This window comes from Wickerhamomyces ciferrii, contig 00111, assembly GCF_000313485.1.
Source record: "Wickerhamomyces ciferrii WGS project CAIF00000000 data, strain NRRL Y-1031 F-60-10, contig 00111, whole genome shotgun sequence".
Classification (NCBI taxonomy): domain Eukaryota; kingdom Fungi; phylum Ascomycota; class Saccharomycetes; order Phaffomycetales; family Wickerhamomycetaceae; genus Hansenula; species Hansenula ciferrii.
The window spans coordinates 52,168-65,944 of NW_011887629.1; the positions used below are offsets into that span (position 1 = coordinate 52,168).

The following is a 13,777-nucleotide window of genomic DNA, read 5'->3' on the forward strand; positions in this document are numbered from 1 at the left end:
TTTCAAGACAGACACCATGTCGATTTTTATAAACTAAACTAAAAACTTTCATCTTTATGAACTGACAGACTTAATTCAACCATGAAGGAATAAAAGGAGATCAAGAACTCTTTGAAACCTTGTGTAATAGATAGCAGTAGTAATTATTCGATCGAAATTTCGCCGATTGGCCCTCGAAAGCTTATTGACTTTCTACACGTTAATTCGCTACCAGTACCACTTGTATTATACGTACAATTATAAGCAGAAACTCTTCAGGCTCAAGTTGAAGGCTTCAGAGGTTCCTAAAGTTTGAGCGAGCTTCTATCAAATGTAAAGCCAAAAAACTTGAACTTCTCCAATTTTGAACAAATCTTGAAGAATTCCTTCACTTCATTTCCGAATAAATAAATATACTCACTGGCAAAGAACAGAGCATCTTGATCGTTCTTGAAACTTAAAACTTGTGAGTCCTCATAATCATCAACCTTAAATGCCTCTATAAAGTGTTCAATAAGTATTTTATTGATCAGACCTTGATAATTTGTGATATTGTAAAGATTGGAATATTCTTTAAATTTTTTGAAAACTTTCACATTTGAAATTTTGGCCAAGTATGTGGTGATCATATCAGGTGAAATGAAGGATATTCTCTCTAGTTTATTCTTTGCAGGTAATTTCAAAATAACCTTATAGAATTCTTTAAGTCCAAATTCAACTGATGTGACAATATTTAGTTCTTCTAAATATGGGGCCTGAGGTGTGAATTGAATCAACATATCTTCATATGACAACATATTATCAAGCTCTTCCCCGGAATAATCAATAACCTCATCATTCCAATCCATATCATGTATTTGAGATTTTCTTGGAAAACAAAAGAATTTAAGGCTTTTCAATCTATTGAAAGGTTTTTGAGTGTCAATCAAGCCAGATAAGAACATATGTGTTTTCTCAAATACTTCTAATTTCATGTCAAATTTGGGTTCTGAATCATAAGGAATAAAGTAAGCACGATTAGTGTTATCAAATTTTCTATATGGATTTTCAAACAGATCATTCAACGATAACCTCTCTATCGTTTCGTAGAAATTTGGGAAGACAAAATTAAAAGCATCAACTGCTGGTGTTTCATATCTATAGAATGTCTCTGCGTTTAAATTCATATTTGAAAAATTTAGTGTTTTAACGTTCGGCAAAATAATTTTCTCCTCAAATAAAGTGTTCAATACATCCGATAAAATTTCCATAAAAGAGACTTCGTGAATACTTCTAGAATATGAATAATTTGGTTTTTTTCCTGCTGTTTTCAGTGTCACATTTGCAACTCGATCCATTTCAATTACATAGTCTAAAACTTGATCATCAAACATATATGGCTCATCCTCAAGCTCCGGATAATCATCTTTAGAGATATCATCCCTGTTTGTGTTTGCAGATTCACTTGTTGCAACCATAGGATGTTGGAATATTTCGTTATTTTCTTCTTGGATAATCCTTTCTAGTGGTAAATTTGCACCAGAATCAGGAGAATCAATCAATTCAGAAACATACTCTTTGTAGCATGCTTTGAAGTCTGTACCTCTATAAGATAATTTCACATTAGTAGCTGAACCCCAAAAATAAGATGAAAATAAACTTGTGACTTCAAGGATGTTTTCCTGCCTCTTTAGTTCCGATATTGTGTGTTCGTCTTGCCAACCAACTAACGCGTTTATCTTTAAAACCTCTAGTTTTGTATTTACTTTAGAGTCACCATTAATTAAAGCTTTGATGAGAGTCGATAAAGCAGCCTGATCGAAGAATATATCTCTTTTTTCGTGATAAAAAAAATTGATGGCAAGTGATTTGAGCTCAGGTAAATGCAACTGGAAAAGATTTTTGGACTCATCACTCACTTTGTGAATACCTATGGACAATTTTGTGATCCTTGATGTATCCAATAATCTTAATTTTTGTAGCGGGAGCCTTGGAGCTATGAATGATTTCAAGTTATGTAATTGATTCATCACATCATGCCAAAATTCATTCATGATTTTTTTAATCACATCATCCTTTAAATCTTCATGATCATAGTAAACGAGTTCTTGGATATAATCTAGTGTTTCAGATTGTTCAGTTGTTGAAAGTTTTCGATGTTGTAGAAAAAAAAAGGCAACTCTTTTCCCTGATACAATGGTGTATTTTGCTGCATCTGCCAGCTTAAATAGAAAATGGTCACCCGAATCCTCACAAAACACGATCTTGTGGTATAAGCGTTTCCTGCACGCAGTCCTGAACCTTTTATTAGACTGCTGTAGTTCTAAAGTATCAATTTGGGAAAGATTTGACGCAATTAGCTCTAAAGCTTTATCTGGAAGATCTAGTATTGTGATCTTATTCGATGTTTTCATTCGTTTTGGCATTGGTTCTGATTCTTGTGATCTCCTGTTTGTAAATTCACTAAGTGCAGCTGAAGCCGACATACTAGTGGTGAATGGCAGCTAGAGTTCAATTGAGCAGAATTCCTTGGTTGTAGTTCACGTGTAATGATTTTAAAATGAATTTAAACGATACTTCAGCTATAACACATTTGACGTATAATCGGAGGTATTCAAAGAAAAAAAAAAATAAGACGCGAGCGACCGCGAACTAGTTAAACAGTACTTATTTAATGGAAATTCTACATATTGACAGAATCTAGTTTTCAAGCTATCATCTTGATCAAAATTGAAGTAGCACACTACAATTTTATCTGAGAATTAAATATCGAATTCAAAATTATGTATATCATGAATTTTGACCCTACCCATTTAAAACTTATTTTTGTGTCAGAAACCATACACCAGTAAGAACAACCAAAATATAGGTTCTATATTTAAAAGGTAAGATCACACATAATAATTCATTTCTTCCTTATAGAAAGTAAAGCCATAGAACGTAGCTTCTGTTAACCTTGGACATATTTTAAACAATGTTTGAGCATCTTCTCTGAAAAGACAATGAAATTCATCTTTGAAAAATAAAGCATCTTTGTCGTTTTTAAGACAGTCTTGGCCTTCATAATCTTCAGTTTTTGTAGCACTGATGAAATGTTCTTTCACAATTCTAGAACACAAATAGTGATAATTGTCAATCTTCTTAAAATCATCAAACATATTGAACCTTTTGAAGATCTTTAGGTTGAGTATTTTTGTAATGATAGAAATGATATCATCGTAGGAAATAAAACTGAGTTTTTTGAAAAAGCCCCGTCTAGGAGATAAAGTTATAATCTTAACAAAATGTTTGAATTCAACAGATTTTGGGGCAACAAAATCAAGTTCTTCAAGTGCTGGTGCTAATAGTGTAAAATCAATTAATAGCTCAGAATACTTGACAAATGGATTCATTGGTGATACATCATGAGCAATCCTTGTTTCCCTTTCACTCACAGCTCTTTCTATATGGAATTCATATGGAGCGCTGAAGAACGTCATTTTCTTGAGCCTTGGAAAACTCTTTTGCTCTTGAATGAAACAAGTAAGAAAAGAATTTGCTCTCTCAATTACTTCCCATCCTTGTTGTAGTCTTTGGTCTGTAATATCACCGTATAAACTTGGTTGACCTGTCAAAGGTTTGTGAACAATATTTCTAAATTGCAAAATTTCCACCTTCTCATGAAAATTAGGAAAAACGGTATTGAAAAGCCTCCAGAATTCAGTATTGTAATTGAGAAAATGATCAGCCTTGAATACCATGTTTGAAATGACGAGTTTTTTAATATTAGGAAATGACAAACCAAGCTTTTCTGCACTTTTCAAGAACAAAGAAAACATTTCTGAATCATTTCCCTCTGGTCGACTAAGAATTGAAAGATCCCGGTCATGTAGAAATTGAAAGCTAATATTTTTCAACATCTGAGGTACAACTTGAGCATTTTCATTCCAAGTCCTTGTATTTATGGATTTGGGCCCCTTAACAGCTCTATGTGACATAATAAATTGACGCTCAGCAATATCTTTAGCACTTTGAACATCATCAATAATTTCCCTGGAGCGCCACAAGTTCAGTATTGAGCTCGTATCATCCTCAAAGTTGGGAGATCCTCTATAAGCAACATCAGCAAGTCTATGTCTATCTTTGTTCCCAAGTAAAAATGACGAAAGTAAGTTGGTATCCTCTGTGTAGTAACGATCTGATAATTTTTCATCTAGTGAGAGATCTTGAAACCCAAATGCTGGGTTAATTTCGATTTCCTCCAATGACGTATTGGAATGTTGACCATCAATTATCAATAATTCCAGGAACATGCTAATAAAATTTGGCTCTGTAACACCATCATTAAGTTTCAGCTTTTTCAAATTTTGAAGCTTGAATGCTTTGAGATTAAATTGATAATTTCCTTTACTGAACCATTTAGAACTTATAGAGAGCGCAGATAAGTTCTGAGCTATATCTTTGTTCATCAAAAAGATGTAACTATGAGGAGTCCTTGGCGAAATAAAAACCTTTAAATTTTTGAGACAATTGGTTAATGGTATCCATAATTCTTCGACTTTTTGTTCAAAAGATCCTGGTTGACTGTAAAAGTTAAACAATTTCTCATAGGTAATAATTTGTTCAACAAAAAGTCTTGGTGAAGTTCCCGATGGTGATGTTTTATCTTCTATTAAAGCATTTAATAGTGCTAAAATTTTATTCCCTCCGACTATGAAGGAGTAACAATTATAATTTGCTAACTTCTTGAAGTGGTATGCACCGAAGTGTTTGATTAAAACTATGTTTTTATAAAGCCTTACTTTGCATGCTCTTTCAAAACGCTTATTGGAATACAATAATGATAATGTGTCCTTTTGAGATAATTGTGATGTTATGTTGATCAAAATTTCATCTGGAAAGGAAAGAAATGTTATTGGGTTCTTTCTCTGACGCTTAATCTCTCTTTGCTCCTCAATTTTAATCATATCCTAGCGAAATATAATCTGTTATCTTAGAAATCTTTATTCACCATTATTTCTTTAAACGCGACCAAGATTTGTATTAGATTATTTATTCACCCGAAAACCATGACAGACGTTAAGTTTCGCGAAAAAGTTATCATCAAGGAAGCCGCACTTTTTAAAGTATATTGAAGCGTCTTTTATAAGAAAACTGTGGTGCACGGTTAAATTAAAATTCCATGACTAATGATTAGATACAATTGCTAGAATATGTTAATATGGATCCACAGTAAGACTCTTGGAGTACTATTTAAATGGCTTATCATCCCTTGATCTGATTTTTCAATAATGGCCCAACTGAAAGTTAGGTATTAAATCAAAAACTAATAATATCAACAAAATGTCAACCACTGAAACAAAAGCTGAAGAATTGGTCAACAAACTTACCGAAAAGACAGCCACTCTCAAGCTTGAAGTTGACGTCTCCAAACGAGTAGCTGGTGGTTTTGAAGGAAGTTATGTTGAAGCTTTACCACCAACAACTAGAGCACGTTATGAAAGACATGGTATCAACTTAAGTCAAGGATATCCAGAAAAACCACCATCTGATCGAATCCCATTATATGTTGATGATGCTCATAAAGTTAGAGATAAAGTTCAAGATTATATTCCAAGAGGTAAAAATGCAGATCCAGAAAAAAAAGCTTTATTTAAAAAAGTTAAACAAGTCAAACATCTCACCAAACATATCGGTACTGAATTAATTGGTGTTCAATTATCAGACTTGAATGAACAAGAATTAGATGAATTAGCACTTTTAATCGCTGAAAGAGTTGTTGTTTTCTTTAGAGATCAAGATTTATCACCACAAAAACAATTAAAAATTGGGGAATTTTTTGGCAATGTTGAAGTTCATCCTCAAGTTCCTCATGTTCCAGACTTACCAGGTACTACTGTTATTTGGAACGAGTTAGCCAGACGCAATGGTCTTAATGTCTCTTGGAAGAATGCTAAAGCAGGTACTGGTACATGGCATTCAGATTTACCTCATGAAAGACAACCACCAGGTATTACACATTTGCATAATGATGCTATTCCTGAAATTGGTGGTGATACTTTATGGGCTTCAGGTTATGCTGCTTATGATAAACTAAGTCCAGCATTTCAAAAATTTCTTGAAGGTAAAGTTGCTGTACAAAGATCTATGCACACTTATTTAGATAGAGAGAATCCTTTGAATGGTGGTGCTCAAATTTTGAGAGAACAACCAATCGTTAGAACACATCCAGTTACTGGTTGGAAATCTTTATACGTGAATCGTGATTGGACTGTAAGCATTAAAGGTTTAGAACCGGATGAATCCAAGTTGATTTTGAATTATCTTTATGATGTTTATGAAAAAAATCTTGATATTCAAGTTAGATTCAATTGGAAACCAACTGATCCAAACTTAGGTACATCTGCCTTATGGGATAATAGAGTTAGTCAACATGCTGCTGTCTGGGATTATGGTGGTGAAGAACCAAGACACGGTACAAGAGTTACTTCTTTAGCTGAAGTTCCCTACTTTGATCCAGAATCTAAATCTCAAAGAGAGGCTTTGGGTTTAACTAAATGAGCCCAAAGTTATATAAATGAAACATTATAAGGTATTTTGTACGACCATATGTGTAGAACTGAAATATTGTAGGGCTATACCGCTATAACAGGACCAATCTACTTCAATTCATGGCTGAGGTTCTGAAACTTCAAAGCCTAATATTTTGTCAGCCTATAACGCTATGTCAGGACCAATCTTCAATTCATGGCTGAGGTTCTGAAAGTTCAAAGCCTGGTATTTTCCCAGCCTATATATAAATCATATTTGATATATGCTACAGCTCATCACTCAAGCTGATTGTATCACGAAATTTCTGAAGTCCTTAAGGGGTTTAGCACTAGTTCTGATGATATACGTTTATCATGTTATGGATTAACGATCCAATAAGTCAATCTTGATAATTCTCGTAAATGTTTGCCTCGACCTGGGCAATTTCTCGAAAAAAACCGCAGTACTATTGAAAATTGAAAATTAGATGGCTGGTGTATCAATTTTGACATGACATAAAAATCTCGGGAAGTTTGTTTACAATTTACCTAATCCGGTAATATAACTGCCTGCTTTTTAATTAATTTTAGAATTTTAGTGAAGATATTATGTGTCTAGCTGTTGAATGATACGCGTAGCCTGGAATTGTGACACGGTTATCGATCCACACTAATTTATTTTTTAGTTTCGTGTAAAGGGTATATAAGTTTGATTATGTCCTGTTGACCATGAAAGATAAAGTTTAGACCAAGAGATCATTTGATCATTAAACAAAGCAATTTGAAAATACTTATACAAAAATGCTTTTAAAACATATCATCTTAGCTTCAATTATCCCACTCATTAGTGCCGCTGATACAGGTGCTTTGGATGGTGGAAGCAATGATGATGGAGGAAAAGGTTTGTTAATTAATACAGCTACTGAAGGATATGACAGTATTAACCAATATATAACAGATAATACCCAAGAAACTACTGCACAAAACGCTGTTTCAGCTACTCAAGCTACTACTGATAACACAGCAACTACTCAAACAGGTACTCAAGCTACTCAAGCTACTCAATCAGGTACTCAAGCTACGTCTCAAGCTACACAAACAGGTACTCAAGCTACACAAACAACACAAGCTAGTGAAGCTACTCAAACTACCCAAACAACTGGAGCTACTCAAGCTACTCAATCAACACAGCAATCGCAAGGTACATCTGAAAATGTTAATACTAATACAGCACCTATCAGTGTTGGTGAATCAACAACAGTTTGGTGGACACCATCTGTTACACAATGGTGGACACCAAGTACTACAGCCGTGGTTTCCACTATAACCTCAGCTTCCAACATCATAACCACTACTTTATCATCAGCATCAGCATCCAATAGTAACTCAAATTCAAATTCAAATTCAGATTCTTCATCAGCATCTAGTAAATCAGGTAAATTAACTACAAGTTTTAGTACTGTTACTACAGATGTTGCAATTAGTAGTGGATCATCAGGTGTCACAAAATCAACATACACTACACAATCAGTTTATACTGTTAGCTCAAATAGTTCTGGTAATGCGTTGATCTATGGTGATGGAAATGGTTTCATTAGTTATAAAATTGCCGTTCCAGTTGTTGTTGCTGGATGTGCTTTGATTTTATAATATGATCTGATCCATATTAGGGTTTATTCTTCCTTCACGTTAACATTTGTCATTTTCATTCTTTTTTGCTTCATTTCATTAGTTTCATCACATCCATCGCATAGTGTTTAGTTTGATTTTTTTTTTGGTTTTATTGTTTAATTGCATTCGTTTAGTACAATATAGAGATTTATATATGATCTGATTGTAGCTTATCTAAGATATGAGTCTTCCGGACCCCCATAAAACCAGTTTTAACACCACTAAAACTCGCTAAGATCTCGTGACAAGTTGGAATCCAAGTGAACAGAGTACCCAGAATCTGTTTAACCCATTAATACTAACTCAAAACTACTCATTAACCCTTGATATCTTCATAACAAACCATTATCTGTGCTCACTAAACACTTTTTTTTACTGGTCCTTTAAAACCTTTCAATTTTCCGCTTTCAATCACCGAGAAAAAAAAAAGTCAGCTGAAAATTTTGTGGGAAAAGAAGAAATCGACCATCGAATATTCAAAGGGAAACTGGTTTGCAAAGGGGATTATCAGGTGGTTTTACAGAGATACACACAGAGATATTAAGAGACGACGAATCACACCATAGTAATATCAATTAGCTAAAGAAAATCAACTTTTTCAAGATTCTTAGTGGGACATAAAGATAAGGAAGTTCGGATAGTCAAAAATCTCCTCATCATATTACTAAGTCAAAAAGATTATAAAAAGGTTGGAAAATATTAATCAACTTCTTTCCAACGCCATCAAAAGAGGGAATTATAGGCTATTATAAGATCAATTAATCATTAAACTATGGTGCTCTGGTATAAATCAACCCATCAATATCCGTTCAACTTCGAAACAGTCTCCGTTGCAGTGTTCAACAAGTATCCAAATCCTTATGCTTCACATGTGTTATCTGTTGATACTATAGATCGTGAATTAAAAGATGGCAAATTATATACAACAAGATTAATTAAGAAGATTGGGAAATTACCAAGATGGGTTAAACCATTTTTAGGAAGAATTAATCATTCATGGATTGTGGAAAAAACAATATTAGATCCAATGAAACAAAAAATGCAATCATATACAAGAAATTTAGATCATACTAAAATCATTAGAGTTGAAGAATATACAACATATGAATCATCACCATCAAGTGAAGATAAAACAGATGTTATATATAACGTTAAATTCAGTTCAGGTTTTAAAAATGTTATTAAAGATAGAATTGAATCTTATAGTCATACAAAATTTCAAGAAAATATTAAAAATACCAAGATGGGGATGAGTTACGTTATGCAAAAATGTCATGAAAGAAGATTATTATGGTCTAAGAACAAAGTTGTTAGTTAAAAGAAACTACAAAAGAGTTAATTTGTTCTCATATCTCATTACTGCATTAAACTATTTGTTTTGATCATTTTTGATCAAGATTATAAATTATTTATTTGTTCATTTGATTTCTTATTTGTCTTTAATTCAATTCGTCTTTGTAAATAACATTGGAAATAAATATTTATTGATGATAATCACCATGTAGTCCAAGCAATTAAGCGAAATTTAAATCCCATCCTAATTTTTTAACAATATCATACCAATCAACACATCTACTTCCTAATGGATCAACAATCCAGACTTGTTCCATAACTGCTTTTGCCCTTTCTAAATTCTTAAAAGCATAACGTTGTCCAATATCTGCAAATCTTTCCAACATTTTTTTACGATCTTTCCTAGTTATACAATGCATCCCTGCAATAAATAATGGGAAACATAATGAACTTTCAACAGGAGATTTCAAAACTATATCTAATCCACGTAAAATACCACAAAGCATATGTTGTGATTCTAATGAAGATGGATTAACTTGTAAGATTGATTGTCTTAGATGAAGTTTTGCAGTTAATTGAAATAGTTCAAATAATGTAAATTGTAATTCTAATTCTTCTGGTGAAAAAGAACCTAAATCATTTGAATCGGGTTTGGCATTTGTTATTTTATCTTCAAGAGTTTTAGCCTTTTCCATTATTCTAGATAAAACAGTATATTTATTCATCTTTGTACCATTTGAAGTTGGTTCAAAATCTGGTGAATCAACACCAGGAACTTGATCTAATGGAATTTGATCTAAAATTTCGTCACTAACATTATAAACAATCTTATTTGAATCATGATCATCATTTGATAATGGAACACAAGTTAATGAACGTTTTACTTCAATAGCTAATGTAGAAATCTCACCAATCATATTGAATAAAGGTTTAATAAGACCCTGTAATGGATTAATACCAAATCCAAATTTAACAACATTATCATTATAATCCTCAACACTAAAATAAGTACCTCTTTCACTTGTAGAACTTGCCAGAATATCATGATATGCAAAATTTGTCATTAACCAATGTTGTTCTTTATCTTTTTTCAATTTTGATAATCCACCACATTGTTTAATAACTTTTGAAGCCCAATCCAAATAAACTGGCCATTTTCTAACATCACCTTTACAAATCTCTGCACCACACATGATCAATAAATTTGCAAGTCTTTGAACCAATTCAGTCTCTGTTCTTGCTGGTGTATCTTTAATATAATCTAAAGCTTTAGACATATATTTTTGGCCTTCAGATTCATAATCACCACCAAGATGATATCCTGACCAAGCAAGGATGGCATACAATATACCTTTATTTTGTGCAGCCATTGGTAAGAAAACTTTGAGATAATAATTAGATTCTGGTGGTACAATGGAAATTATGCGAGCTAATTGATGTTGATAATAATCATAAAGTTTTGAACCCATATTATCTAATTGTAAATGTATTGGGAAAGGTTGCCTTGGAATATTTAAGTTTGAAAAATCATAAAATTGTGGATCTGGAGATGGTGGTGATAAATGAGTTGATAAATTATGACTTGATAACAAGTTTTCAAATGATGATATTCTCTCTAATGTATTTGTTGATGAATTTTGTGACGATAGGTCTGTAATCCTGTGATCTGATATTTTATTTGAATTACTTCTTAAATTACTTTCAAAAAAATTATTAAACTCAAACAAATGATCGTTTGAAACTGGTGAGAATTCCCATGGAAATTGATGAGATTGATCTTTTGGAGTTCTAACAGTCATTTCACCATCTAAACTTGGAATATCACCTTCAATGAATCCACTTGGACTTATAGGAGTTGGTTGAGCACTAGTATTCACAATTTTATTTGAATCACCACTATTTTGCTTTTGATTTGAAGAATTCCTTCTCTTTAATGCAGATAGATCTGGTTGATTCGAACTAACAGATCGTTTTCTCTTTGAACTTCTTTCACTTTCTTCAACTTGTCTTTTCAATTCTCGTATTTTATCAACAGACATATCTTCAGTAGCCCAAACACAATTCTTTCCTAGCCTTGAACAATCAGCACATAATGGTCTTTCTTCAGAACATCTCTTTTTCCGTATTTTACACGTTATACAACCACCTTTATGCTTCTTTCTGGTGATATTGAACGATTTTATATCTGGAGGATTGTTCTTGTCGATATTTTGTATCTCATAAGTCTCATCTTCCGTGGACTGTACCTTGTCATTGACATTATTGTTGTTCAATGATCTTTGTTTGGTCTGTTTAGCTTCAAACGTTACCAACATCTTTAATACCGGTGAGTCAATCAAATACCTGGGGTTGAGAAAATTAAATCTATGAAACTTCCGTTCTTGTAATAACCGTTTTTCAAAGCTTTTGTGTCACTTTGCCAACGTGATCATGTGAAGTTAAACCTGTTCATAAATTTGCTCTATAGTGATGTACCTATCTTGGTTCTGGTTTTCTCGATTCTTTCTGTTTTGGTTTGAAATTTGCCCAAATGTTCTTTATTGATTTATTTATCTTGATAACAAAATACACCAACAATTTTAAGTGGGTGGAGAATCGCGGCATGTTTCAGCGACGGCTTATGTAATACTTGTGCTGGTGATTACAAATCAGTATAGCTACCAAATTGGCCGGGATTTCAAAGTGTAAAATCGAACAATTTAAACGTTTATTTTGTTTTTATTTAGCTCTAAATATTATACTATTGATCAGCAATTATAATTCCAAAGAAGTTTAACATTTGCCAACACTAACTGTTTTAGGTTTACAATTACGCTTTTCTTCTCTCATCTCTTAACTTCTTGAATATTTCCAGCTCTTGTTCAAATTGTTCCTTGGAAACACCACTTCTCCATCTCAAACTATAAGCTGGATGATCACCACTCAAGAATGATTGACCTGGTTTATTGTTGAAGTTTTCTCTAAGGGTCCCATCTGGTGCCGCATATTCGGTTTGTGCAAGACCTCTGCGTTGTAATTCTGGCACTAAATAATGAACAATATCTTCCAAAGATTCCGGATAGTTATTTATGGCAAAGTTGAAGCCATCAATATCATAATCTGTGGCAATTTGTTCAAGTTGGTCTGCAATCTCTTGTGCTGTCCCCACATATTTTGCAGATTCCAATTGTTTATCAGCCAACTCTTTTTTAGTTGGTGCTAGCTTCCGTTTTTTCAAACCTTCTAATGATGATTGAATCCCATTAGTATGATCTGGAAATTCAACTTGATCATCCCAATCATAACCTGATAGGTCAAATCCGGTAACACCGCCTAATGAAACTAAATTTGATTCAGGATCAACTGACTTCTTATATACTTCAAACTTAGCAACAGCTTCTTCGTGAGTTTCCCCAATAACAGGAACAATGCGTGTGAAGAATTTCAATGATGATGGATCACGACCAAACTTCTCGTGTGCTAATTTTCTAATATCAGGAATCTTTGGTAAAAAATCAAAACCGATATAAATTAATTCAGCATTTTCAGCTGCAAATTCAACACCTCTTTTGGAAGTACCAGCTTGAGTAATTAAAGGAAACCTTTGTGGTGTAGGTTCAGTAATACCAGGGCCTTTCACTTTGAAAAATTTACCTTCATGGTTGATTTCTCTTAAAGCATCAGGATTGGCAAAAATACCAGCTTCTTTATCATAGACGACAGCATCGTCTCTCCAAGAGCTCAACAATAATGCGTATAAAACATCAAGAAATTCAGTGGTTTTAGCATAGCGTTCGTCATGTTCTGGAAAGGGTTCACCATTCAATAAGTTTTTCCCAATACTTGGAATATAAGAAGACACAACATTCCAGCCAATTCTACCACCACTCAATAAATCAGCAGATGCAACTCTTCTTGCAAAATGGTAAGGGTGTTCACTGACTGTACTCAAAGTTGAAATGAATCCAATATTTTTAGTGTGACTAGCTAATGCTGAAATAGTTGTTAATGGATCAATTCTTGTAGCATTAAACCCAGTTCTTGCAGCTGTTGCATGACTATCACCATAAACATCAAACCAACTTAAATGATCAACGAAAAAAATGTTATGTATCTTGGCTTGTTCTGCTAATTGTGCAAAATTGATGATTTCATTGATATCTCTTGATAATTCTCTTGATCTATCTGTTGGATCTCTCCAATTGATTGATGTTAACTTAGTTGCGACACTCAAAATAAGTGGTTTTTTGGGGGTCTTGATTGTTTGATCTAAAGCATCTGAAGCTTCTGGAACTGTCATCTTTGTAAGATTTTATAGTACTTATAACGACTCAATGCCATACTAAACATTATTCTTTGAACTTTTG

The 13,777-nt window shown here is 33.2% G+C and overlaps 7 protein-coding genes across 7 annotated transcripts; 3 read left to right on the plus strand and 4 right to left on the minus strand.

The window, feature by feature from the left end:
• Window positions 1–284: 284 nt before the first annotated feature.
• BN7_3747 (uncharacterized protein) lies at window positions 285–2,384 on the minus strand (the record flags this gene model as incomplete). Its single annotated transcript, XM_011275647.1, has 1 exon — window positions 285–2,384. The coding sequence occupies one exon, from the start codon at window positions 2,382–2,384 to the stop codon at window positions 285–287; it is 2,100 nt and encodes a 699-aa protein (XP_011273949.1).
• Window positions 2,385–2,849: 465 nt separating this feature from the next.
• BN7_3748 (uncharacterized protein) lies at window positions 2,850–4,904 on the minus strand (the record flags this gene model as incomplete). The annotated part of the gene is made up of 1 exon (XM_011275648.1): window positions 2,850–4,904. One exon carries the CDS (start codon window positions 4,902–4,904, stop codon window positions 2,850–2,852), a length of 2,055 nt encoding a protein of 684 aa, XP_011273950.1.
• Window positions 4,905–5,280: 376 nt separating this feature from the next.
• On the plus strand, window positions 5,281–6,498 carry BN7_3749 (TauD/TfdA dioxygenase family protein; the record flags this gene model as incomplete). The annotated part of the gene is made up of 1 exon (XM_011275649.1): window positions 5,281–6,498. One exon carries the CDS (start codon window positions 5,281–5,283, stop codon window positions 6,496–6,498), a length of 1,218 nt encoding a protein of 405 aa, XP_011273951.1.
• A 770-nt stretch (window positions 6,499–7,268) lies between these two features.
• Window positions 7,269–8,117, plus strand: BN7_3750 (putative serine/threonine-protein kinase; the record flags this gene model as incomplete). Its single annotated transcript, XM_011275650.1, has 1 exon — window positions 7,269–8,117. One exon carries the CDS (start codon window positions 7,269–7,271, stop codon window positions 8,115–8,117), a length of 849 nt encoding a protein of 282 aa, XP_011273952.1.
• A 793-nt stretch (window positions 8,118–8,910) lies between these two features.
• On the plus strand, window positions 8,911–9,456 carry UPS1 (Ups1p; the record flags this gene model as incomplete). Its single annotated transcript, XM_011275651.1, has 1 exon — window positions 8,911–9,456. The coding sequence occupies one exon, from the start codon at window positions 8,911–8,913 to the stop codon at window positions 9,454–9,456; it is 546 nt and encodes a 181-aa protein (XP_011273953.1).
• Window positions 9,457–9,652: 196 nt separating this feature from the next.
• On the minus strand, window positions 9,653–11,746 carry UGA3 (Uga3p; the record flags this gene model as incomplete). The annotated part of the gene is made up of 1 exon (XM_011275652.1): window positions 9,653–11,746. The coding sequence occupies one exon, from the start codon at window positions 11,744–11,746 to the stop codon at window positions 9,653–9,655; it is 2,094 nt and encodes a 697-aa protein (XP_011273954.1).
• Window positions 11,747–12,240: 494 nt separating this feature from the next.
• Window positions 12,241–13,710, minus strand: BN7_3753 (uncharacterized protein; the record flags this gene model as incomplete). Its single annotated transcript, XM_011275653.1, has 1 exon — window positions 12,241–13,710. One exon carries the CDS (start codon window positions 13,708–13,710, stop codon window positions 12,241–12,243), a length of 1,470 nt encoding a protein of 489 aa, XP_011273955.1.
• Window positions 13,711–13,777: the final 67 nt, after the last annotated feature.